Genomic DNA, 26,399 nt, shown 5'->3' on the forward strand with positions numbered 1-26,399 from the left:
CCAAGTCGATCAAGTATGGGTGCGTCTGCTTCCCACACTCCGGCCTTCAGGTCGATCTCTAGAATTGGCACAACACTCTCCACAGACAGGAGCCTCGTCCTCGCGAATGGATGCTGATGCTCTTCTTGTCCAGGGTGATGGTTGGCCCCAAGTGACAACAGCTGTCACACCCTGGCCCTTTGTGGAGAGGTCTGCACTTCGAAACCCAGATCCATATCGAGCGCCACTTATTGACTTGTCGCCTACTCTCCTGAGACGTGCAAAATCCACCTGATGGCGTGGCCCAAGCCTCTCCGCCATGATTCGAGACAGAACCAGTCCCTATATGCTGTGTCTCTGGCATTGTTAAAATGTCGGCTTCCAGTCCAGTTCTGCGTGGTATCCTTCTTGTTGGCGGTTGAGTCTGGCATTCTTTCCCTTCGCAACTGTTCTTCCTTTACATATCGGGGGCAGGTCCTTCGTTGTTCGTTCTTACTCTCACATTCACTGAGCTTCGCGGTGCGAAGTTTCCTGGCACCCATTCCTTTTCGAGCCTCGCCGTGGCCAGTCGCTAGTCGATCTTTCTATTTCCAACATGCTTCGTCTTCAGATTTTATTCTTGGCCCTCCTTTTCATCACTACAGCGTTTTCATCGCCCATCAGGCAAAAACAGAAACGATCATTTAAAATCCCAAGAATACCACAGCCCAACTATAAGCCCAACGGGAAAGCAGCATACAAAAGAGCCTTATTCAAATTTGGCTTTGGCGATATCAGTTTCCAGCCCAATGGCGAGATAGCTACGAGAATCCAAGCAGCAACCAATGCTTCTGTCGACGCGACGGAAGATGGACAGACGGCCGCTACGCCTTCTCAGAATGACGCTCAGTTCTTGTCTCCTGTCAATGTAGGAGGTCAGACCTTGGTCATGAACTTTGACAGCGGCTCGTCGGATTTGTAGGACAAACACCTCTATGGAGACGTTTGAATGAAGCTAACAGTGTGGCTTAGTTGGGTTTTCAACACCAACCTCGACCAGTCGGCCCAACAAGGTCATACTGTCTACAACCCAACGAAATCAAACGCATCTAAAGCGCTTACTGGTAGCACCTTCAATATCAGCTACGGAGACGGCTCATTCGCTTCTGGACCCGTCGGTGTCGATACAGTCGATATTGGCGGCTCAACAGTTGACGCCCAAGCTATTGGACTTCCCAATGTTGTCTCGGACAGCTTCATCACCAACACCGCTTCGAACGGTCTGGTCGGGCTAGCGTTCAGCCAGCTAAACACCATCAAGCCACAAGCTCAGAAAACCTTTTTTGACAATGTCATGGCAGACTTGACTCAGCCGGTGTTCACCGCGCAGCTCTTGTCCAGTGCTACGGGTTCATACGAGTTCGGCAAAATCGACAAGACTTTGTTTAAAGGTCAGCTCCAAACCGCTGCCGTTGATTCTTCCAATGGATTTTGGCAGGTTTCATCGACATCGGCGGCTGTGTCAGGCCAGAAGATCAACATTGCTGGTGGCACTGCCATTCTCGACACGGGCACTTCGTTGATGCTCGTTGCCGATGAGATGGTGGTTGGATATTGGAACCAGGTCCAAGGCGCACAACTGAATCAACAAGCAGGCGGCGTCATCTTTCCGTGTAACGCTCAGCTCCCTGACCTCCAGGTTGCAATTGGTAACAACCTTGCGACTGTGGATGGCGCCAACATGAACTTTGCAAATGTCGGTACCGACACCCAGACCGGGCAAGACTGTAAGTTTTTGTCCATACTATTCGATCTGATGTGGGCGATGCTGACCAACTTCCAGTCTGTTTCGGTGGGCTACAGTCAAGTCAAGGTCTTCCCTTTTCGATCTACGGCGACGTGTTTTTCAGATCGAATTTTGTAGTCTTTGACGGGGCTACGCCGTCGGCCAGCTTTGCGCCTCATGCTTGAACTAGATACCAGTTGCATTGATAATCCCAATTTATGATGCCTACGTCAGCAATAGAATTATGCATAGCGTTCGGAGGTAGCCATACAGATGTTTGTCCTTTTCTTTGTGCTTTGGAGGAAGCACTACCTACCTACCTATACCTCTAGCATGGCAAAACCGTTCTCGCCCGCAGCAGAACGAATGAGCTTGACATGAGTACAAAAGATGGAAAAGTTATCAAACGTACACACGACTAAGATGTTTCTCCCCCTGTAACACGAGGACTTGTTTCCACACAGTAGAGAAGTCCGGGTACATACGGAGTACAATTTGTCATTTCCCAACGATATTCTATGACAACGACAAGGATTATACAAATTTAGATAGGAGCTCGATTCTGCAAGCCAATGTTCGTAGCTTCTGTCATTGGATGTCACTGACGGGGTTCGGGGTCCGATGGAAGGCTGGATGGAGTTTCTCAATTTGTGCTCGTACAGTCGTCGGTCAGCAGCCGAACATGACCACCAGCCGCACTTGCATTCCTCATCCACTAGTTCAACATGGAAAAAACCAAGACTATGTTTCAGGATCATTGATCTCGTTTATTGGTCAATTTTAATATTTTCGCGAGGTATTGTTCCCCAGCAAATTAGCAAATTGGTAGGTGAAGCAATCGGGCCAGAAAGGGAGGCCTGAACGGGCCAAAACCCAAGATCGAGCCGTTGACGTCGTTCGTCACAAGGATTCAAGTATGACTTTAAGTCGGGTCTGTACAGTATACCGTGTGTGCGTGCGTACAGTACACCTCGCCACGGGCTGTGATGTGGCAATTCGACGAGGAAATATTGCCAGGCCAGGCGAAAACCTCATTAGCCAGCCCTCAGATATCGCCAAACCCATAACAAAAGAACACAGTCCGTACCCCGTACTAATTTCACTGTAGCATCTCACACTGTACTCCGGAGGATTTGCTCTTCCAGCTCGAGACTAAAAAAGCCTTACGCCGTAAGTGACTAGGTAAGTAGACCACTTGATCAGCGCCACTGCACACCGACAGGGCCCAGCAAAATCCTTACGCCAGCTGTGATGGTCTGGATCTCGTCACAGAAAAGTCCGTAATAATAAAAAGTCCGCAGTTGGTGGTTGGAGGCACCATTATTGCTGACCAAACACCCGAAGTTCATAATCCCTGCAATGATTCTATCTTGGGCCGACCGCTGAACTCACGACACACACCAGCTGCTCACCACTTACCTTCACTCTGTCTCGTCCCTCGTACAGTGCCTTGGCCTTTTGCCCTTTGCCTGACGCGCCCAGACTGAGGGCAGGGGATCCCATAACATGACTTCATCTCAATCTCTAACTAACCTTGTTACTGCAACTAACTCCCTGTATCCTGACCTGGTGGTTTTTTTACCTTTGCCATTTACTGCTTACAACTAGTTGCCCGATGTTACAGGTAGGTTAGAGGTACCTAGGCATCGTTGGTTGGTCGGTCACGCTGTACCTTACCTGACTTTGTGGTTGATTCCCTTCCGATCTCTTTGCCGCCTTTACCAGACTTAACGCTTCTATGGTGACCAGAAGAAAGTCGACATGGACTCCCACTCGAGGCGGTAAGTTCATGACTTCGTCCTCAGCAGTAGTTCACAGTTACTTTCTTGGGAAGTGGACTTTGATCCGACTGACTTCTCCGTCGTTAGGAGGCACGCTCCGCTGTGGCCGCCGTTTAAACAATCGTATCGACAATTGGGTTCGACCGAACATGTGAACCTAACACCTCTCGCGGCGACAACCGGTGGCTCTTCGCAGAGGTCGAGTCTCCCTAATAGCGCGGACATGTTCAGTCCAGATTTCAACAACAGCAGGACCGCCTATACCCCGGACCCGATGCAGCACGGCACGCCGACCGCACTGCTCAAGAAGCCATCCCGCAAGTCTTCAGGCTTGTCGCGCAGGAGAAGGTGGTTCGGTCAAGGATGGCGGGCGAGCTCAAAGATAGCTTTGGGTTGCGCGGTGACGGTCTTGATCACCAACATCTGTCTGACCATCGGCATCGTGACGACCGGGGTGAAAATGATGGACGGGGTGTACATGGTCTACGAGGGGAGTTGCAGCAAAACCCAGACAAAGGACAGCTGGGTTCACTTGTGCCTCAACATCGTTGCCACGTTACTACTGGCCAGTTCCAACTATTGCATGCAACTACTCACGTCTCCGACCCGAAGCGAGGTCGACAAGGCTCACGCGAAGCGCAAATGGCTCGACATTGGTATACCGAGTATTCGCAATTTAGGGTCACTGAGGAAGAAGAAGGTCGCCCTGTGGTGGATACTGGCCATTTCATCCGTGCCGCTTCATCTAGTGTTTGTTCACAACCCCTGACTCCCAAATGCGACGCCAGTATGTGCACGTATGCCGCCCGGCACGGCTGACATTTGCTCTAGATACAACTCGGTATTCTATTCGGCCCTCGCAACCAACAATTACAGCATCCTTTACGCATCACAGGGTTTTGTCGACCAATCGGCGGCGTACAACGAAACCGAATTTCCCAACACGCAAGATCTGAACGTCACGGACGTGCAATCCAGAGCCAAATCATTCGACCGCCTCGACAACAAAGATTGCATCCACGCCTACGCGCGAGATTTTGTCGAAGACCGCCGCAACGTGATTGTCGTGGTCAAAGATCCGCCGGCCGACAAGGGATCCCTTTTCAAGGTCGCACAGAATGATTTCCCCGAAGTCATCACGCCGAAATACAACCCCTTTTCATGGATTTGCGACAACCCGAACGTCGTGAACGAGACGGGTGCTTGTTGTGAGAACAAATACGGATTCGTGCCTTGCCACAAGATCACCCCCAAACTGGTTGACGTGGCAGCTTCATGGTCGACGGGCGGTTTCGAGGTGGACCACTGCCTCTCCGAGATTGTCGAGTCACGATGCCATCTCCATTTCTCCTTGGACCTCATGGGCGTCGTGCTGACGTTCAACATCCTCAAGGTCATCGGGATAAGCTTCGTCGCTCTCTGGATGGGCGAGTCGCCCCTCGTCAACATCGGAGACGCCATCCAATCTTTCCTCCGGCATCCAGACCGCACCACCGAAGGGATGTGCCTGTCCAGCCACGAGAGCGTGGTCGCGTCGGCCAAACTCGGCAGCAGCGGCTACGCGGCCATGACGGTGCCGACACGGTACAACCCAAAGCAACGCCGCTACTTCCACGCGGCGACGTGGAACCAGTGGTTATTCCTGACGGCCCTCTTCGTCCTCGTGTTCGTCGGCACATCCGTGTGTCTGGGACTCGGGATCCGTCATCTGGTCGGCGACAAGACCATCGCCAACGCCTGGTCGATCGGGTTCGGCAACGTCAAGCCCGAGAACCTCGTCATGGGCCTGAGCATAGGGTACGGGGACAAGTCGATCGCGGTGTCTACTCTCATCGCCAACACACCTCAGGCCATTTTCTCCTTCTTGTACGTCTGCTACAACGCCTTATTCACCGTCATGTTCCTGTCGCGGGAACTGTCGAGGTTCAGCGTCACGGCTGGCCGGGGCCGCAAGTACCTTCGCGTCACCGACCCCGAGGGGGAACAAAAGGGAACCTACTTTCTCAGTCTCCCTTACAAGTATGGAATACCGTTGCTGTCCGCCTCGGGTCTGGTGCACTGGTTGGTGTCGCAGAGCGTGTTTCTGGCAAACATCTCCATCATCCCTCCCGACGGCTCCCAACCCATGCAGGACGAGATCACCACCGTGGCCTATTCACCCATCGCCATGCTGTTTATCCTTTTTGTCGTGTTGGGCCTGTTGGTTTTCCTGATCGTCACGGCAGCACGAAAATTACCCTTTGGTATGCCTTTGATCGGCAGCAATTCCATCGCCATCAGTGCCGCCTGTCATCCTCCCCTTCTTTACGGCGGCGGTGCTGATGACCAGGGCCAACGGGAGGACATGGTCATGAGACCTCTGAACTGGGGTGCCGTTCCGGTTCCAGGGAAGGTGGGTGGTGGTGGTGGTGACTTGGGCATTCGAGGTGTTGTTCACTTGGATCGTACGTCGGGTCATGGCACTTTTCATGATGTCGATGGGTATGATTATGATGATCAGAATATTGGTCATTGTTGTTTTAGTGATCAACCCTTGGTGTCTCCTGAGAGGGGCAAACTTTATGCCTAGCTTTTGGTTTTTCTGCTTTCCATGTTTCTCGCGCATGCTTAGCAGTCATCGGAGAGGCACTGTTCTCTTTTCTTTGCATTTTGGAACGGCATGGCATGGGATGAATCCTTACAGTGTACTGGAAAATGAGACACTTGCCCAAGAAAAGCATTATATATGAAATTGGATAAATAGCTTGGGATAATGTGAGGAAAGTGTTCTACCGTGATCGGGCATTATACCAGGGATGATACGTACCCCTTAGAAGGCAGTCATCAAGGTTATTAAACCTTGGACATGATCAACTCACGACGGGCCATCACATTCATCCTCTAGAAACATCTCAATCTTGCAAATCATGATGGTTTTTTTATCCATAAATCTTGCCAGAGCCAGAGCCAGTACCAGACCATGTACAGAGTATGGCCAGTACATGAATACCTACCTACCTATCTGAGATATGCGCATACGATGGGCGACCCCCATTTTCTCCCGTTTTGTTTTCTTTTTCTGTTTGTTGGGCGTCTTTCTCTCTCTCTCTCTCACACACACAGTCATACTCTCGTGATCGAATCATACCAAAAGCATCGATGGTAGATACCAACTTCTCATTTCATAAACATGCATGGATTTTCTCGTTTCAACCCCTCAAAAGCACTATCCCCGGCACTTGCCTCCCCCTTTCCGTACTTTGTCTATCCAAAAATCACCAAAAATCACCTGGCCGGGGATTCCACGAGGCGGAGGTACTACAGTAGCTCCATTTTTTTGGGTTTCCAAACCAAAATCCGGCAGTTCCAAACTTCGTCAAAGTCCGACAATTTTGACCACGGGGAGGCCAATGCGTAGGTATATAGGGAAACACCTTTTCCAGCCAACATGGTCATCAAGAAGAAGAGGATCCATTCAGAGCATGGGCGGCAATCTTTTCCTTTTCGACCTCCCTCGTGATGATGTTTCGAATCCCAAACAACCCTTCGTCGCTGGACACCTTCAACACTTTTCTCTCCTTGTCGTTCAACCCGACGAACTGTTCCGGCAGGACCGTGTTGAAGTCGAACCCCTTTTCGTTCTGCAGGGCGAGTTCGACCGCGCCGGCGAATTTCGCGGCGTGCGCGGTGGCGAGGGACACGGTCGGCGCCGCCGCCGTCGTCTTCTGCTGTTCAATCTCGCGCAAGCTCGCGGCGACGCCGATGGCCGAGTGAGGGTCGAGGACGTAACCTTTTTTGGCGATGGCGTCTCCCCGGTAGCAGTCGCGGATGGCGTCCAGGGTCTCGGCGTTGCTGACGCGGTGGGTGGCGAAGATGGACCTCGCCTTGTTCAGGATCTCGGGTTGGACGGTGAAGGACCCCGTGCGCTTGAGGTCCTGGAACCAGGAGTCGATTTTCTGGCCGGCCGCGCGCACCGAGGACTCGTACTTGACCTCCGGGTTGGTTTCGAGTTCGTGTTCGAGGCTCAAGTGCCACAGCAGACGTTCAAAGTTGGACGAGACCAGAATGTCCATGGCGGGGCTGTACGTCTCCTTGACGCCCGCCTCGTGGGCCTGCGCGCCGTCCTCCTTGATGCCCTCGTGGGGCTCCGAGGCCGGCTTGGGCGACTTGCTGTAGGACCCCGTGCGCCAGAAGCGGTGGAGGATGTCGTTCTCGTTGGTGGCGATGACGAGTTTCTCGATGGGCAGGCCCATGCGTTGCGCGTAGTACCCGGCCAGGATGTCGCCAAAGTTGCCGGTCGGCACGACAAACTTGACCTTTTCGAGGTCGGGCTTGGTCTTGAGGAGTTGGAAGTAGGCCGAGAAGTAGTAGGTGATCTGCGCGAGGATGCGGGCCCAGTTGATCGAGTTGACCGCCGCAAGGTGGTGGATCTTGTTCGTCTCCGGGTCGGCAAACAGCGCCTTGACGTAGTCCTGGCAGTCGTCGAACGTGCCTTGGACCGAAAGACAGTGCACGTTCGGGTCGAGGACCGTGGTCATTTGTGCCTCTTGCACGGGACTCACCTTGCCGTCGGGGAACATGATGAAGATGCTCACGTCCTTCTTGCCGCGTAGACCGTAGATGGCGGCAGACCCCGTGTCGCCGGAGGTGGCGCCAATGACGGTCAGATGGTGTCGGGTTGCGTTGGGGCCGCCCTCGAGGTTCTTGTTCTTTCGGACCAGGAAGAACTCGAAAAGGTTTCCCAGGAATTGAAGGGCGACGTCTTTGAACGCGAACGTGGGTCCGTGGAAGAGTTCGAGAAGGTACAAAGACTTGTCCTCGTCGAGGGGAACCAGGGGCACCGTGTCCGGATGGCGGAACGTCGAGTAGCTTCTGTTGACGATGTCCTTGAGCTCTGCGTCGGAGATTTCATGGTTGTCAATGTAGAGTCTCATGACATTGTATGCCAGTTCTGGGAACGAGAGTTCCTTCCATCCCAGGTATTTGTCGGACCCGACGTTGGGCACCTCGTGTGGGTGGAAGAGACCTCCATCGGAAGCGAGACCTTTGAGGACCACGTCTTCGAAACTGAAGAACTCACGTAGTGAGCTGTCGTGGTACCGCGTACTCGAGTATTTGGAGTTGTTGGCCACCATGGCGGGTAAGTAAGCTGTCGCTTGAGATGAGATGAGACGAGACGATGTCTCTCTGAGTCAACAACTCTCCTCTGGGAAATTTTCTTGGAGGCTCTAAAAGTATGCCGTCTGCCGCCCTTTTTTTTCTTCCGGAGATCGGAGAGTGGATATTCAACAAAAAGAAAGGTACGTTTGGGAAAAGTTCGACAAAAGCCAGCGTTTCGATATTGCAAGTTCAGGGACAAGAAACTCTAGGTCGAAGAGCAAAACCAGTATGTAGGTTGGACCAGACCAATGACACCTCAGGTGGGTAGGTAATATATCACTTTTATTCGTATCTGCCCGTGGTCCGTAGTACGGAATACGGAGTGACTCTTTCGTCGGCCTCTGGCCCATCACGTGGGAACCAATCAAAAAAATACACAGTCACTAGCCCATTAATGGTCTAGTCTGGATAATCTCTTGGCGCAAACTTCGCTGTTGGGATCCTATATATTTCTGCCCATCTCCGTCCTTTCTCTCTCTTTTTTTTTTCTTCATGCGACTTTGTGAGTCTTCTCCCTGCACCCTCAAAAATCCGATCGAAAACTAACAGTGCCTCTTCCACAGACTTCATAGAATCATTTCTATAGTAAACGTCCTCTTCTGAGCTCTTCACACGAGCCACAGAATCCTCAACCTGGCGGACGAAACAAAGCAACTTCATCCTAGAGTGAAACCGTTTTTACCCTCGACGTTTTTGTTTTCTTCCTTTTTCATCTTAAGCCATGTCTCTTCGGAAACTGGTTGTTTTTTGAACTGGTTCGAAACAGAAAGAGGGTGGTGATGATCTTTGACCTGCGTTTTTTGGGTTCTGGCTTCGTGCCGCCATGCGCAGCTGGTGAAGTTGTTGATTCTGACAGGCTTATTACCTACACTTTTCATGAGCTTGGAACCCTTGAGGTTGGAGTTTGAGAAGAGTGGCTTCGTTCTATACAAGATGGTTGTTTACAAGTGTTTGTACAAACACGCACACGCACGAGTGAAGGGTTTCTTTCAAGATAGGTTACCGCCTTTGAGCACCCATGGGACAAGTGAGGGTTTGCTCATCCCAACAGTTTGCAGACCTTGGGATATACCTGGGACAGATCAATTTCCTCGGCGATGGTGTCATGTGAGGAATTGCTGGTCCATCATCTCAGATGGTTGTTGGGTCGTTAGAGGTAGTGAACAGCCACCATCATATAGCACAGATCCTCATTTCCTCTTTTCTCACGCGACTCATGCAAACGTTGTGATTAGTCTACAAAGTTACTCGACGAGCCCGCGTTTGCTGTCTCTTTTCACGCCAGAAAACTTCGAACAGATACGAATTTGATACAATACATGCTCATAAATTCTTCGTTTCATTTCGAGTCTTTCACAAAGGAAATAGCCTAGGGGTAGACGAGTCCGCAGTACCTGATATTTGTCACTATACAGACTATGTACTGGCGTTGAATTCATGCCTCGACTGACCAAGGCAAGTCCTCCTTTAGGAATCTATACACGACTTTGTCGTGACTTGGTTTTAAAATTCCAAACTCTGCTTCTCTTCCAGTGGCATCGTAGTCGTCGTGGCCTCTTTGACCATCTTCTTCTCCTTTGGTCTTCCCTTCCTATCGACCCTCTCATCTCTTGGATCAAAACCTCCATTTCCCCAGAGTGCCCACTCCGGCGTCTCCTTGCAATAATCCTCGGGGGCAAAATCGACACCGTCACCCAACAACTTGAAGAACTTGTCATAGTCAATAATAGTATTCCATTTCCCATCAATCAAAAATCTCTTGCTCGCAAGCAAGATGCAACAACTGTGAGCATGTTCTGCCGCGATGCCGTACTCGAGCCCTCGTTTCGTCAGAGCCCTGTCCAGAGCCTCAACGAACGCCACGACTTCCTCGTAGAACGGGACATTCTGCATCGTCAAGCCTGCATTGGAGGAGGTTGAAGTTCCGCAATACGTAACTCCTAAAATACGTACACAACGTCAGCATTTGAGACACACAAAAAAATGTTCAATCGGTTACAGAGGTAGATGGTTGTTTTACCTTTAATTTCGACGAAGCAAGGGAGTCCTTTCTCGACCAGGTCAGCGTAGCCCTCTGCTTCGTCCTCGATGTTGAATCCTTTGACCAAGGTCAATCTGAAGACCGTGCGTTGAATGAATCGCTTCTCGCGTAGAATTTCAAGACAGGACTGGAACCGTTCCCAAAAGTCTCGATGAAGCGGTCGGTCGATCTTGCGGAGGCTGTCCTTGTTACTCGCGTCGATACTCACGTACAACTGCGTCACTCTCCTCAGATCGCGAAGTTGCTGTGGATGCTGAGCGTTGCACACGAGGAAACTCGAGATCTGTTCGCCGTGGAGTAGGCCCACAAACTCGTTGATGTGAGGGTAAAAGATGGGCTCGCCCACAAGACTCAAAGCACAGTGCCGAATGCGCATGGCTTCCTCGAACCGCTCGCTTCGGACGCCGGGGACACCACGCATCATCTTAATTTTCTTGTAATGACCCTCTTTCGCGCCGTCAAAGATCATCTGCGGATCATCCACCTGCCACCGCCAGGTCGTAGAAACAGGGTTGGTTCCGTGACGCCAGCAAAAGACGCATTTATTGCTGCATGACAAGGACGGCGTTGTCTCCATGCAGAGATGCGAAGCGATGCCGTAGAAGGAATTTTTGTAACACGAGCCACGACCACGGAGTGCTGACTTGGTCCATCGGCAGATCTTGACGCCCGAGTGACTGCCGACAATGGTGTAGCCTTGTTTCGTAAGGGCCGTGTATGTGGGCGACTCCTTGGGCACCATGGCTTTCAAAGGAGCGACCGCTGCCGGGGAGCTAGAATAGGTAGTGAAATCAACCGCCATTGTCGTTCCTTTACCACCTACGTCTTCCAAATCGGTGGTGTTCCTGAGTTTCCTCCTCTTGTTCCGCCCGGAATCAGGAAAGTCGACGTCTTCCTGCATGTCTTCTTCATCTCTGTCGTCCTCATCTGCACTTTCTACGGCATCTCCACTGCCAGGAACGCCCTCGCCCAGCCCACCGGTGACACTGAGCTCCTGGAGTACATCACACACCCCGGCAGTCCAGTCTTGTAGTGTCTGTTCAATACTGCCTTTGACGTCTCCCAAACCCAGTGGATATGCTCTCTTACTCCCGGTCAGCTTGGACATCCACCTGTCGACTTCCACGGCTTGTGAACAGAACCCAGCTTCTTCAGTAGGCCAACCATTCTTGTCGCCGATTCCAAAGACGGTGTATCCTGCAAGACTGGAGAGGGACGCAGTGTCTATGCGAAAGTCGTTGTGTGTCTCGTCGAGATGGTCGAGAAACGTGTTCAATATCGTGTCGATGTCATAGGATGGTAGGAGGAGGATGTAGAAGTATCGCACGTTCGTATCGGATTTGGGAGTCTTTGGTCCCGAGATGAAGTAGTCGTCGAGGTCCACGTACGAGAGATCGTGTAGCTGGGGTTTGAGGACTAGTGACTGCACGGTCGGCAGGCTCTCCAGCTTTGCAAGCACCGACCTCGAGAGACGTTCCGTCGTGCCGGTCAGTGAGGTATAAAAGACCAAGGGCTGTATGTGTAGAGGCTCATCGTGTGCTTGGGATCCTTTGCCGCCGCCTCTGGGGCTGGGTTTGCGACCAGTCACCACCTTCGGCGCAGAGTAACGAGGCTTTCGGTTCGTGCCCGCTGCAGGCTGAGGCCCGTTTTCGAGGGATGGGTTGCCATTTGTCGTCGGCAAAGGAATATTATGTTTCCCATCCAGCCAGTCCGAAGATGTGCGTGCTTGAGTCGTGCGAAGCCGCCTGCGGTATAGCCAAAAGAGAAGGCAAGACAACGCGACCGCCGAGTACACTGGGACTCTATAATCGTGCCATGAAGACAGCAGGCGATCCAACCAGTCTGCCAGTATGACAGGCGTCGCTCCTCCTTCCCCCAAATCCATTGTCTTATCGGTTGCAGGACTATTCGAGACCTCAAAAAATTGTTTCTTAGAATGCGCGGGGTGCGTGCGGGCATTAATGTGTCGCACGCCGCTCGGCGTTGGAGGGTCCTTGACCGGCCCGCAATTGGTGTTCAAAGATACTAGGTACTAGAGAAATACAAACTCCCTTTGTACCACGGTACTTCTGATTGTATTGAAGAAAAGATACCTATGTAGGCACCCCAAAAACATTCCCCGGATCATGGCAAGAATACTTCTACGTATGGGAGAGGCATTGGCCATGACCTGAAACCAGTTTTGAGAGACTGTGAGCATAAGGGTTATATATCTCAGTCGTTATTTCAGTCGTTACCTGGTACTTATTCTTGGTTGCAAACGCTAATCAAAAGGTTCATATACAAACAGCCACCCTACTGGTCCTGATGTTGTCTGTAGCACACGTCCGCAACGCCTTATCAGCCCCCAAGCGCGAGCGAGGGCATTCTTTGGTTTCAATTGGCAAAGGCTTGGATCAGGGCATCGCACGTAAGAGCTATTGCTCGTCTGCCTGCCTCGAGTACGGCGTCCATGGCGAGGAAAGGATGCGGCATCCCTTGCATGAGCGTCAAATCCACGGGGACCCCATTCTTACGCAACTTCTTTGCGTACTCCTCACCTTCGTGACGAAGAATATCGACTTCACCGATAATGACATTCGCAGGTGGTAGTCTTTGGAAGATGGAGTCTGGTGCCAGCAGCGGCGAAGCCTCCCTGTGCGACCAGGTAGTAGGATCCGGCAAGTAATGGTTGCGATACCAGAGCATCTTCTTCGCGGGGAGCGCCGCCGTGTACTCAAATGTCTTCCAGGTTGGATTGGAGCACGGCAGAGCAGTATTGTCCGTGACGGGAACGATCAAGAACTGATGTCGAAGGGTTACGCATCCTTCAATCGAAGCATTTTGGACGACAACTGCGGCAATGTTTGAACCTGCAGAACTTCCCCCGATAGCAATCTTGCCAGGATCAAGGCCGAGTATGCTCTTCCCATATGATGTAGCCCAAAGGAATGCTTCCCATGAATCGTGGATCGCCGCTGGCCAGGGTGCTTCAGGAGCGAGCCTATTTCAAAGTCACAGTCAGCAGAGCAAACAGCGCAACAATGACTATGTGAAGGCCATGGAACATGGAGGGGCACAGCAAGGAAGTCGGGATCTGCTGACCTGTAGTCTGTCGTGATCACAACTGCCCTGGTTCGATTGCAAATATGGGTGCAGATATTGTTCTCAGAGTCGAGGTCACCAAAAACCCAGCCTCCGCCGTGATAATACAGGACTACTGGCCACCCGCAATTGGGAGGTTGTCCCTGGGGGATGAAGCATCGAATCGCTATGTCGGGGCCGTTGGTTTCTTGTCGAGAAATCCTCCTGTCGAGGATCTCGCCAACGGGCAAAGGGTCGCCGTTGCAGGGAATATTGTTTCCCTTTGCCCTCGAGACAGACAGTGGGAGAAAGTGGGCGGGGTGCTGATTCAAGAGGTGTTTGTTGTAGAAGGCCACATAGTCCGGATGCAGGCGGTCTCTGACACTTGGGTGCAGTGGGTAGCATGGAGCCTGTATCTGGGCTACCATGGCGATGTGTCCAGACGGATTGGGCCTCACGGCAAAGGTCGAGCAGAATAGTTCTCCAGCATTCAAAACTTGTCCGAAAGCTCACTCGGGCGGTAGAGGGCAAGGGCAGACCAAGAGGAGATAAAAGGCTTGTGAATGGCGAAGGTCAGGGTCGAGACCGAGCTAACCGTGGAATACAGCACTCGTATTGCTTGGGAAGCGGTTCCATCACAGTGCTGGTAGGATAAAGTGTTGGAAATATTGAGTGGTCAAGTCAATGGCCAGTGGTTGGATACAATTGGACGCAGAGTGGTACTTCAGCACAACGTCAGGATGGATTCTTGTGACCTCAGTACCCTGCACTATCACCAGCCCATGTCTGTTGGCGTTTCTCCGTAATATGTACTGTGCGACCCACGACTTCTGGTTTTGAGATGAATTTTACCCCCTTTGAGTGCGAATCGCACGCGGGATGCTGCATCACGCTATGGATGCAATCGCAGAGCTCGTCCTTGTCCATAGCCCCCATGGCCCCTTTGGAAGTACCGAAAGTACCCGGGTCAACGGTGTGTGTAACGTACCTCTACAGTGCGTCAATCCCAGTGGCACAAAGGGTCATCGGGTCGACTGGGCAGAGAGAGAGCGCGAGAGGGACTTCCAAGACTCGCGCGGGTCAAAGAGGAACCGAGACCACAGAGAAGTCGCTGCAAGAGCTCGTTCAGACTCTAAGCGAGACCAGGCCGAATAAAAGGCCCTGTTTGCAGCATGGTCTTTCAGTCATTCGAGATCGGTATTGGTAGACTCGCTATAACCACCTCAGCGGGAGGAGCTACTGCAGGAAAAGAAGATGCGCCCATTGGCGGTGCTAAATGCCAGATGGGCGTTCCAGACCTGCTGAGGTGTTGATTCACCATCCGCCGGCCTGCATCAAACCCAGGCTGCCCAGCGTTGATCACACTTGTCGCAGCCAGGGGGGATGTTCTCGCCGCGCTCTGCGATACGACATTGATCATGGGGATCGGGGGGGTGTTGGGTTGTCCTTGTGATTTCCCCATCCAAAGTCACTCTAAGTCCTGTAAATCTCGTTACGTACAATCATCAGACGACGTAGATAATATCTTGCTCGACACCACGCTTGTTAGGTACAATCCTTGCTCGTATTGACAACTACGAGTATCCGGATACCCCCTTTCCCCTCATTCGCAAGACGATACGACACCATACTGCTTAGCCTGCGGCCCGGCCAGTGGTGTCAAGTCAAGCATCCAGGTACAATAGTTACGGAGTAGCAACGGAACCATCTTCGCAGGTGTCTCGCATCTGGCATCTGGCAGCCAGTGCGCCGCAGTCTTTCCCGGTACCGAACAAACTTCGGCCCGAAACGAGAGACGCCAAATGGTGTGCGTATTGTAGAACATACGGATATGGTGGGTACATGATAAGGCATCAACAAGTCTCACCGTCACCCCCAAGGTGCAACCCACGGCGAGAGATATCGAGTATGTAACCGGAAACCCTCTGGGTCTGAACTCAATGGCCGGAAATGCTCCCCCAGCTTACTTCGTCAAGGGACAGCGTCTGGACTGTGGGATGGCGACCGCTTCTCCCTCTGCAATGAACCTCTGGTGTTGCCTCCCTTTCTTTTGCTCCCTAAGCTAGTGGCGTCGCTTCCCGTAGAGTACACGACAATAGCCATGGAGACGAGATTTCAGGGCCCCACGACAGCTTTCTCGTGCCGGACAGTACCACCAAGTACTTGCGATCGACCCCGAGCATGCCCTACAGAGCAACCGCATTCAGGGAGACTACGGAGTACTTCAAAAATCTACGGAAAGCTTCTCCCACCTTGCCCTCTCTGCGCTCCCACCTACAGTACTCTGTGTTCGCCCAAGCTATCCATTTGACCGACATTCACAACTGTCCGACCTTCAGCCACCTCACCTCTTTGTCCTCACCGCTCGATCATGCCGGCATTCGATATCCGGCAGGCCCCATTACTTGACCTAGTGGGCGAAGGCGTCCGTAGTCTGACATTGTCCACCAGGCTAAAGCTAACGTTCTTCTTGACCTTCTCGCGCATTGCATGCGCCGCTTTGGAGAGACCACCGTGCAGGTGTCCTAACGGTCCCATTTTGGCGGATCCGATTGAACTAGCAACTTCGGTATCGGTATTCGTATCAATCACGACAGGACAACTGCTAGAGCTGCTGGATTGGGCTAATGAGGCAGACGTCGTCTGGTAGATATGCGAATTGCCACCAATTCCCGAGGTTGAAAGGACAGCTGGCAATCCAACCTCATGATGTGATGCACATTTCTCTCTGATCTTGTCCTCTTCAGAATTTGTTTCCGAAATTCCTCCTAGATGATCTGCATGCTTGCTACCCTTGACCGTAGGAGGCGGTGCGGCAGCCAGACCAGGGCTCCCGAAGACTGATCCCCGATAGTCTTCTTTTATGACAGCAAAGTCGACTGTTTTCGATATCACCGATCCGATTCTTGTCCTCTGAGCTTGGGTGGCGTCATTCGTTCGAGAAGTGTCAACCATTGACAGAATATCTGATAGAGGGGAGAGATCGTCCTTCAAGTGGCCGGAGGAGGAGGAGGACCATCGCTCCGGATGAATATGCTCATAAACTGGATTGCTACTACGTCGCAATACCGAAGTGGACGAATTTGAGCTTCGAGGCCATACTTCCGATGCATCGGTCTCATATCCCCGTCTTCGGGACTGCGATGATGAAGTTGAGGAGACATCCTCTCCAACAACGATTCTTGTGCTTGATGGCTCCTGTTGATCGGGCAGAGTGCGAATATCAGAAGCTTCGAATTCTGGAATTACTTCCTTCGCTTTGTGCGACTCGCAACGTGAATCTGGACGGGCATCTAGCTTTGTACCGTCCACGACTTCGTACTTCGGGGCTCGATTTGGTTTCGGCCCCCGAACAGTATATTCGATGTTTGTATTATTGAACAATCTTTCTCTCGGTCGCCATTCCAAGGGAATTCGAGGAACCCCAGGACTTAACATATCGGGTTTTGACGTGTTGTACTAGGTCAGCATGAGACTTATCTTCATTCACGTTGGAATTGTCATGGATCTTCCTCTCTGAAGCAAAACTCCCTTTCGGATTGGTGTTCCCCATTACACAAGGAGAAAGCCTAGTGCTAATTGCATGGTCGTGTGCGTGCTTTCGCTCACCAGGATGATTTGCAACGGTTTGGTCTTGGGTGAGTGGTTCTCCTTCGAGAACGTCGTATCCTCCCTCGTTCTTGTTTGGTGATCGAGTATGGTTCATTCTAGCGACAGCAGTATTGTCGAGCTGAGAAATTCCACTCTCTGGATAGCCTTTGCCATGATGTCTCATCCCATTGACAACAGGCATTGCGGGAATCCTTGGTTCTAGCCCATCGTTCCGATTGTGATGCACATGTTCCGAGGTCGCTTCAAGCGCGTTCGAGGTGTACGCAAAAGGCAGGCCTGTCGAATAGGTCTTTCGACACGCCATGGCGACTTCAGCGCAAACTGTGGAAGTTATCTGTGGAGTGGTTGTTTGTTTATTGAAGATCAGAACAGCCTTGCGTGACTGAAACAAGGGCGGTCATGGTACCTGTCATGGAACCCTGCCATATTCGACTCTCCGTACCAGATGAGATCTGTGATTGTCCTCCATGCGAGTGACGCATGTTGGACCTTTATTAGGTAAATCACCTTCCTGATGTAAACAACGGTTCATAAGCTTTGACGGTGTATTTCCAGCAGACGTTCCAGGCTGTGGTTGGCACCGGAGAGTCGGTAGAACCTATACTCCAGGGGCTTCAGCCTCCACCATGTATCCCTGGACGAACCCACCACACTGGTTCGGAGCACCACACGGAGCAATTGCTACCTACGGAAGCATGACGCGAACGCGAGTCCATTTGTCACTTCGGAATCTGTTGCAGAGACAATCACCAAGTCGTCTTATTTGCACATTTCCAAGGCACCGAAGGAAGTCAAGTAACTGACTGTGTTACATGTACGTTCTCAAACCGGAAGTCCCTTTGACGGAAAGAATGTGGTATATTATAGAAATCTCTATTCACTCACCCCACCTCCTCTGGGAGGACTCTTGACGAGATTTATTTAGAAGTCGTCGACCCAGCGAATCGCAAAACCGACTTCAACCAGAAAATCGGCAGTGGGTCATGCCGCAATACCATCGGACTCAGGAGGACCCGTATAGACCTTACGGGCGTGGACTGCATACCAGAACGCTGCGATCGCGAGGAATCCAACCAGTACAACACTGGCATAATTCATGGTCACTTCCGTCACAGGTAGTGCTGTAGGCATGCTGAACAAGACCAGCTCGAACGTGATCCAACAGAGAGCCACGCAATTAACGATCGGCCCAATGATAGGACCACAATTCCAACGGGCAGTCGATACTTCACGTCGGCGATGCAAGAGGCTGATCGCAATTGGAATCGCATATGAAAGCGCCAATGCGATCACTCCTACCGACACGAAGGCCGTGAAGGCCGACGAGGAACCCAGATAGATCAACCCGAGCAGCATCTGTACCACCGTGGTGAGGACGAGAGCGTTGAACGGCACGCCAAGTCTGTCATTCACCTTCGCCCATACCCGAGACAAGGGAATAGCATCATCTCGGGCGAATGCCCATGTGCAGCGTGATGCGGCGACCGTGATGCTGATGCTGCAGAAAAGAGTGATGACCAAGACAAGGAAAATGAGGCCTAGACCGCCTCCAGGCGTTCCCATAACGCGGAAGAAGATATACGGCAGCGCTTGTCCGTAGGGCGAGGCGATGATCTCCTCCAAAGGTGGCAGGGTAAAGCAGATTGGCAGGATGAAGAACAGACCTGCGAAACCTCCCACAGGTACGCAGAGACTGATGGCCTTCGGCACCTTGACTGCCGGATTGGAACATTCTTCAGCCATTGCGGAAATCATCCCAATAGCAGAGAAGGTGTAAGCGGCCGGCAGAAGACCAATGAAAAACGTGAAGCCTCCCCAACCGGAGAAAGACTGATCGTAGTGGCCCAAGGCATAACTAGCACTGTGTCGACCTGCATCCGCCTTCACCGAGAGCGCGATCAGGATGACAATGATGCTAAGAGCTGTCCAGCCAGCGCAAACAGTGTCCACCATGGGCAATATTCTGTTCATAGTCGAACAGATGACCAGGGTTATTAAACACATGGCGTAGAAGATCAACAGCAGCTGCCAGTCCTTTGCCACCCAGTCTGGATGGTACATTGCCACAGTGCCAGCGATGAGAGAGGCGAACCCGAAATTGACAGAAAGTGTGATGGTCCCTAAGGTGGTACGGAGCAGAATCAGTAACATATACCATAGGCTTTCGAGTATGCAGTATTTCGCCACATGGCTACAGTTCGTCCCTGGAACCAATGCGGAGATCGGAGAGCCCGCAGTGCCTTTATGGTCGTGACGCCGCATGTTGAACAAGGACACTTACAGTTGCCAATCAACCATGTCCAACCTGTCAGGAAAGAGAGCGCAGTCTTTCCCTTCGTAGCGACTTGGTACGACCAGTAGTACGGTCCGGCTGACGTGGGGTCTATAGCAACCGTCAGCATTTATCTCAGTGCAACCAGGCCTCTGTTACACAGTTGATGATTTGAGGGACAACTCACATTTTGAGGCCAATTCGCCCAAGGACAACGCAATGCACTCGTCAAGTATCAAGATAACAATCCATCCCACGAATATCGAGAGAGGTCCACCTCCATAGATGGCGCTAATGAGAGGTGCACCCTCGCCGTAGGGGATGGCAGCAATGGCAAGCGATTGAAAAAGTAGGGTCAACATAGATCGATTCCGGCTCAATTCTGGCTTGTAACCCAGTTCGGTGATGACTTGAATATCCTCTGCAGTGCCTGCTCGGAGAGAACCTCGTCGGCCGTCCTCCACAGGCACCTCGTTTGAAAGTCGTTTTTCCGCGTCGACAACCATGTTTGCTGAATATCTCAAAGATATGGGGGTTTGTGAGAAGGTAGCCGCAGTTGTCGAGGGACCTCGAGGGCAGATGGAGGAGATCAAGTATCCCCTGGCGAACAGGAGGGAGCTTGGCCATTCTCAGCAAACAGTCGTGATAGGTCTCCGCGTGTCTTGATGAAGCTTGAGCAACCTTGATGTGGCTGATCAGACACGGGGTGGGCCTAAAAGAAAGAGAAGTCCACTGCGAGCATAGTCGAGGGCATATCGTTGCAGTGACTGCAATGCCCGCCACGGGATCGCACAAACAACTGCCATGGGTGATATTTTTCCCTATTATAGACTAGTTTGATTGAGCATCAGGCCAGCACCAAGCAATAAAGAGTTAGTGCTATCTGTCGGCTCGTGAGGGTTATCATCAACCAATTGTCATGGGTCCTTCGTCGTGGGGGCGCAGTTCCTCCAGTAGTAATAAAGGCGGTGGTACTCCGTAAAGGTGTGCCGGTGATAGCTTTGGCTTTGATGGTGGATCATGGCATTGATTGTATTCCGGGGGAGGGGTCAGCTTTCTGGTTAAGTTCATCTCCACCTTCACACTGGCTCACTCGACCAGGTGTTGACGAATACCCATGTGTCACTGCACGCAGGTACCCCGAAACCAGAGGCTTGGTATACGAAGGCCTATCTACATGCCATAATGGGCATGGTGCAGTGCAGTGGCCCGGGTGTGCGAGATCTGCCATGCGTTTGACCACTGCTATCAGCCCCTCTAGCCAATCATGGCAATGCGATAGGCCAACTCGTCATCCCCGGCCCAAAGATCGAGATATGGTAGTCCTTGAATTGGCTGGGAGTGATAAGACAGATAGCTGATACCAGAGCCTTGCGATACATGCAATATAACGTGCTACTTCCAAAAAGTCAAACGAGCAGGAATCCTCAGCATTCACGACTTCACGGTGGCTCGCTCTGCACCATGGTATCGGCTTCGGACGTTCAGTCGGCCTGGGAGGCTTGCGATAGGACTGATACTGTCTTCATCCTCGTCTGCACCGTCTTCTGTTGGACTATCATTCCCGCCGTTGGGCTTGGATATTCTGGCTACTCGACAAGACGGAGTGGTCTTGCATCTGCTATGCCTGCAGTTTATGCAGTAGCGGTTTGTACGATCCAGTGGTTCCTTATTGGGTATACGTTGGCATATGGCGATGGGCCTGGGGGAGTCTTCGGAAACCTCGCTTATGCTTTCCATCGTGGTGTATTGGCCGAGCCTGTTGGAACAATACCGGCTGTACTCTTCAGTGAGTTTCAGCTTGTATTCTTGGCCACGGTCTGCGCCATCAGTGTGGGAGGAGGCTGTGAGCGTGGGAGAATTCTGCCACTGATACCTTTTATCTTCGTATGTCTCCAAAAGCATGGGGTACTTCCAGAAGTGCTGACGAGTGGACTGTAGCTCTGGGCGACCTTTATTTACTGCCCATTAGCCCACATGGTGTGGGGCGGGGGTTTCCTTGCCGAATTAGGGGTACTCGACTTTGCTGGTGGCACCCCTGTACACATCTGTAGTGGTGCAACTGCCTCGGCGCTGAGTTTGTACTTGTCGTATCCAATCGCCAGATCGCGCAGGTCAGAAGTTCGAACGCCGTCGCATTTGAAACTGCATCGACCTCACAACTCGATGTGTCAGTTGTTGGCAATGATTATTATCTGGGGATCGTGGTTGGCTTTCGATGCTGGCACCACCCTGAGTCTGAACTTTCAGTCTGTCATGGCACTTTGCGTGACCAACCTTTGTGCCTCAGCAGGTGCCCTGACCTGGGCTGCGATCACATATGCCGAGACCGGAAAGTGGTCCCTGGACAGCACGTTCATGGGCGCGATAGCTGGACTAGTCATGATCACGCCGGCTGCCGGCTTCATTGACCTTCCGAGTTCGTTGTTCTTTGGATTCCTTGGAGCTGTTGTCTGCCGCCAAGCTCTCCGTATCAAGTTCACAGACTTTGCTCGGAGATGGAAGTGGGTTGACAACGGTGACACATTCGCCACGCACTGTGTAGGAGGATTTCTAGGCACCATTTGCACCGGCCTGTTCGCTCAGAAGACAATTGCAGCATACGGTGGTGCAGAGGTAGATGGAGGAGTCTTCTTCGATGGCAATATCCGGCAACTCGGAGTTCAGGTTGTAGAGGCATTGATAGGATTTATATGGTCGTTTGTCGGCTCATACGCGATCATTGCCATTATTGACTGCATCCCAGGGCTTGAGTTCCTGGCGGAGGACAAGTATGCTAAAGCTTTCCATCAGTCACTGTTTGTGTTTGCTAACTTCTGCAGGGACGTCAATATTGGCATGGATGCCTCGCAAATGGATGAGAGTCTGTACGAAGCCCAATGGGCAGGTGAGGAGGATTACAAGCCATTAACAAATGGCAGCATTGTGCTCGACTAATTCCCACCTATCGACAAGTCACGGGATGACCTTGGACAAGAAGTGTCTGAATAGATTAGGATATAGACAGAACTGTATAAGCGCATAGAGTAGAATGGGAAAGAAGAAATATGGATAGGCATGCTGTGTAGAACAAAGTAGGGATGGCGTTTCGAGATGGATCAAAAGCATCTTTGGTAGCCACCTCACTCGTATGACATAACGCTGTGATGTTGAGACTTCGATATCTGTCGGGAAATGCAGTCTTCCGGAAGCAGTATGCCTACCTCAAGTTGAGCATCAGGAGCTGCCCATGTGTATTGTGGAAAAGACAACCATCAGTCAATGACTGAAGAGGTGACCACAAAAACCAAGGTAGAGAAAGCATGGTCACGTGGCTGATCATCCCAAAACGGTATAGTGTAATTTTGTAGTACTCGAACTCCCTGCAGTACTGATAAAGCCTTTATTCTTCTCACATTTCAGCATGAGGACATCTAATCACTCTACCAACATTCAAACCTATCTCTGTTGGTGGAGCGTGAAGGCCATACTGCATGTATTTGAAAAGTGCTTGACTCTTCCCCCAGAGTTTCCTATGGTGAGTCGTGTCAAAGGTCAAGTTTTGTCTCCTTGTCCCCTTTGTTCCTCTTCTGCTTCCGGTTTCATGCAGCTTCTGGGTAATCGAGAGTGTGACAATTTGATTGCCAACAATGAACTGCCCACCATTCTTCAGTCTTCAGAGCAAGGCCAGAAACTTGGAGTTTTCGCTCGCCAATCTGCCCATACACAAAACATTTGATACAAAGCAAAAAGGAAATTGTCGCCCTCCTAGAGTTTGAATTCCGGCACGAGAAACCCGATGGCAACAGCAGAAGACCACCAGAAAAAGCCCCCGGGCACTGCTTCGGAAGCTATGAACCCTGCTAGCGACGTAGTATCCGCAGGCGAACTTCTTGCAATTGAACTATTCACTAACACGCTCCTGGCTCGTACACATTTTCTCTTCTTTCTCGCCGCTTTGCCCGACACACTGCCTTACGAGCGGAATGATCTTCTCGAAGAAGCGCGCCTTGCTCTTGACGAAGCCGAGGCGCTTTGTATTTCTGGGATCTATCCTATAGCTGATGAGCTCAAAGCGAAATGCTGGTACGTCAAGGGTTTTGGGGCAGCCACAAACGGTGATCATCAGAATGCCACGGAGTCATACAAGAAGGCCACAGAGATTGACAACGAGTATGAAGCACTTGAAGAAGTCAGGAGAATCCTATATGGTCAAGAAGATGAAGACGACGTTGGCGAAACGCAGAATGATGCGAGTTCGGATGCAGGTGCGCTCTATGGTCGGCTTGCAAGCTTGCACAGTCTCCCTCGGAGCATCAATCAGCCACCGTTCCCACAGGTGGAATCAAACGATTTGAGCCTAGGCCGTCCACACAGCGAGTTGTATAAGTACTTGTTTTTAGAAACCACAGAAGAAGCCGGAAGTCGACCACCAAGCCAGCTTTCCACCGAGGACGAAGTATCACGAATTGTCAAAGAATTGGCACGACGACCGCCGAGAAGACGTAGCTCGTACCAGGCACCGCCTCCAGTCCACATGCAACCGAATCCTCAACTTCCAGCTCATCCAAGAGAAACGAATGGACAGAAACAGGAAGAGGCGAGAACCAAACACCAACAGCCGAAAGATCTACATGGGTCACCGCGAACAACAGAGGCACACTTGACGCCTTCTCCAGGCGAGGAAACACTTTTGTCCGATACGCCCAGCATTTCGAAAACCGAGGTTGACGAGGCCCTCATCTCAAACGCCGCATCGCAAAATCATCAATCTTCCTCGAAGCCAACTCTGCATATCCAGTCTAACAGACAACTCTCACTATCTTGTCCCAATTCAATGCCTTCGTCACCAAACACTCCAAGCCCGTTAAGAAAAGCCTCGTTCCCCAGCGATTTTCCGGATCATGTTGAGTAACCATCGTTTGTGACAAATGCCTGCTCATCACACCATGCCGCTCGTACTCCGTGGCTAGGGTACAAAGTCAATGGTGGAATGATTACCGGTGCTTGATCTAGTAGAGAACACTGAGAAAAATCTCATGGACAAAGTTGTTTGGCACCCGAAACCCCGCTTCATCAGCTTCGATTACTGAACACCACCGTCATTCTCCACCTGGCTTGTCGAGAAACTTAGGATGTAGGCGTTTTGAACCTACGTTGGGGGTTACGTACGAATTGTGGAATAACGTACTACACGTCAGGCATGTGCTGTTATATTAAAGATTACTCGAGGTCTTCTTGTTGATGCTCATTCAACTCCTTGTGCATGGACATGCGAACTGTAATCTTGAAGTTTCCAGCATTGACGCTATTTACCAACTGTAACAGGATTCCCACCTTTCCTTCTTTTTTGTTTCTGAGCGAGAACGAAAGTAAAGTATGCCAATAACAACACAAGTCCAGCCAGTCAGTGTCGATCGCTCGATATACCGTTCGAGTATCCGATTCGAGGCAGCCGAGTCTCGCGTCCGCTCGTCGATCCAGAAGGATCCCCCGAGGTCGCAATTCCAAGACAAGCCACTTTCCCGGCCTGCGGACAGAGAGTCGTTCGAATTTTCCATCACGTCTCAGGTCGGCCCTCACGGTTTCATGTATTTCAATGAATACAACCATGGTAGCTGGGTTCCTCTGTACGACCCGCATACAATAAAGTTCCAGGTTGCTAATGGGGACACGAAGAATCGGAGAGCCATCAGATTCATCTTGGGCAATCCACTGATAGCAATCACAATGCTACGGCACGATCTGGATGCCGGCCTGTCCGTCCCCGTCGAGCTATACCTTGTAGAGGAGGGCGAGGGCACGAGGATCGTGTGGTTTAGGCCGAGTGGTCTCGTCGCTGGACATGGAAGCGCAAAGGCTGAGTTGGTGCAAGCGGCCGAAGCATTGGACGCGAAGCTCGAGAAGTTTGTCAGGTGGGTTCTAAGTGAGAGCCCCGAAAGTCAGGCGTAGGGGAAGGATTTCGAGTATTTTGTACTTTTCTCGCCAATGTCTAGCTGATATCAACTCGGGAGAGTACAACATTACGATTGAATTCATCCATCTCAACGCTAGTAGCGCCCTCCCTCTTCTCCATCATGGCTACTTCCATCCTCTCCCCATCTGTGACGCCGACCTCGTGTTGCTCGACGACCCTATATCCACATGCTTTGTAAAGAGGAATAGCATTGGTCGTGCTGCCCAGCGCGTAGGTCGTGAACGGCATGAACCTGCTCGCAGCCGCCTCGCACTCGCGAACGATTCTCAAGCCGAGACCACGGCGTCCATAGTCTGGGTGTACGTATATGCCACGAATCCACGCAGGCGACTCCTTGGGATCAAACCTCTCATCCTGTGCCGTCGTAGAGCCTTTTTCCGTGTAGATTGTCCGCCGCGGCCACCAGCCACCAGATGCGACGATGTGGTTTGGCTCATTGACAGGATGAACAACATAGTATGTCGAATTGGAGATGAGAATATCATACCGGTTCGCAGTAGCTTGAGAAACCATGGTAAATATTTGCAAGTGTGTGTAGTGGTTTCTGCATAATTGTGCGATTGCCGATGTGAAGAGAGCGTCTAGCGCTGGTCGATCAGCTGCTGTGGCTGGGCGGAGTCGGAAGTCTGATAGATCTTGCTTTTTATTCATACTGGATTATTGTATATCGTTTATTGAAGATGTTGCTAAGGTTGCATTGTTGCTGTAGGTGTTTGTGGTGAACTGATCGAGCGCGAAACTCTAGACGTGACTCCGAATCACAAAGCGTTCCACCAATGAGCTTGCAGATA

General features: G+C 51.5%; 8 protein-coding genes across 8 annotated transcripts; 3 read left to right on the forward strand and 5 right to left on the reverse strand.

Moving 5' to 3' along the window:
- Positions 1 to 269: 269 nt before the first annotated feature.
- On the forward strand, positions 270 to 2,148 carry PV06_10933 (uncharacterized protein). Its single transcript, XM_016412528.1, has 3 exons — positions 270 to 936; positions 991 to 1,745; positions 1,802 to 2,148. Exons 1-3 carry the CDS (start codon positions 575 to 577, stop codon positions 1,927 to 1,929), a joined length of 1,245 nt encoding a protein of 414 aa, XP_016257027.1. The 5' UTR covers positions 270 to 574; the 3' UTR covers positions 1,930 to 2,148.
- A 1,357-nt stretch (positions 2,149 to 3,505) lies between these two features.
- Positions 3,506 to 6,094, forward strand: PV06_10934 (uncharacterized protein; the record flags this gene model as incomplete). The annotated part of the gene is made up of 3 exons (XM_016412529.1): positions 3,506 to 3,525; positions 3,613 to 4,275; positions 4,357 to 6,094. 3 exons carry the CDS (start codon positions 3,506 to 3,508, stop codon positions 6,092 to 6,094), a joined length of 2,421 nt encoding a protein of 806 aa, XP_016257028.1.
- A 361-nt stretch (positions 6,095 to 6,455) lies between these two features.
- On the reverse strand, positions 6,456 to 8,960 carry PV06_10935 (threonine synthase). The gene has a single exon (XM_016412530.1). The coding sequence runs from the start codon at positions 8,637 to 8,639 to the stop codon at positions 6,960 to 6,962; it is 1,680 nt and encodes a 559-aa protein (XP_016257029.1). The 5' UTR covers positions 8,640 to 8,960; the 3' UTR covers positions 6,456 to 6,959.
- Positions 8,961 to 10,050: 1,090 nt separating this feature from the next.
- Positions 10,051 to 12,616, reverse strand: PV06_10936 (uncharacterized protein). Its single transcript, XM_016412531.1, has 2 exons — positions 10,685 to 12,616; positions 10,051 to 10,604 (listed from the first exon to the last, which is right to left on the reverse strand). The coding sequence occupies exons 1-2, from the start codon at positions 12,588 to 12,590 to the stop codon at positions 10,168 to 10,170; spliced, it is 2,343 nt and encodes a 780-aa protein (XP_016257030.1). The 5' UTR covers positions 12,591 to 12,616; the 3' UTR covers positions 10,051 to 10,167.
- Positions 12,617 to 12,980: 364 nt separating this feature from the next.
- Positions 12,981 to 14,196, reverse strand: PV06_10937 (uncharacterized protein; the record flags this gene model as incomplete). Its single annotated transcript, XM_016412532.1, has 2 exons — positions 12,981 to 13,688; positions 13,790 to 14,196. 2 exons carry the CDS (start codon positions 14,194 to 14,196, stop codon positions 13,082 to 13,084), a joined length of 1,014 nt encoding a protein of 337 aa, XP_016257031.1. The 3' UTR covers positions 12,981 to 13,081.
- A 4,165-nt stretch (positions 14,197 to 18,361) lies between these two features.
- On the reverse strand, positions 18,362 to 20,158 carry PV06_10938 (uncharacterized protein; the record flags this gene model as incomplete). Its single annotated transcript, XM_016412533.1, has 3 exons — positions 18,362 to 19,500; positions 19,662 to 19,763; positions 19,840 to 20,158. The coding sequence occupies 3 exons, from the start codon at positions 20,156 to 20,158 to the stop codon at positions 18,362 to 18,364; spliced, it is 1,560 nt and encodes a 519-aa protein (XP_016257032.1).
- A 4,852-nt stretch (positions 20,159 to 25,010) lies between these two features.
- Positions 25,011 to 25,583, forward strand: PV06_10939 (uncharacterized protein; the record flags this gene model as incomplete). The annotated part of the gene is made up of 1 exon (XM_016412534.1): positions 25,011 to 25,583. One exon carries the CDS (start codon positions 25,011 to 25,013, stop codon positions 25,581 to 25,583), a length of 573 nt encoding a protein of 190 aa, XP_016257033.1.
- Positions 25,584 to 25,623: 40 nt separating this feature from the next.
- Positions 25,624 to 26,259, reverse strand: PV06_10940 (uncharacterized protein; the record flags this gene model as incomplete). Its single annotated transcript, XM_016412535.1, has 1 exon — positions 25,624 to 26,259. The coding sequence occupies one exon, from the start codon at positions 26,257 to 26,259 to the stop codon at positions 25,624 to 25,626; it is 636 nt and encodes a 211-aa protein (XP_016257034.1).
- Between the last annotated feature and the right edge of the window lie 140 nt (positions 26,260 to 26,399).

Source organism: Exophiala oligosperma (genome assembly GCF_000835515.1).
Source record: "Exophiala oligosperma strain CBS 72588 unplaced genomic scaffold supercont1.17, whole genome shotgun sequence".
Taxonomy (NCBI): Eukaryota; Fungi; Ascomycota; class Eurotiomycetes; order Chaetothyriales; family Herpotrichiellaceae; genus Exophiala; species Exophiala oligosperma.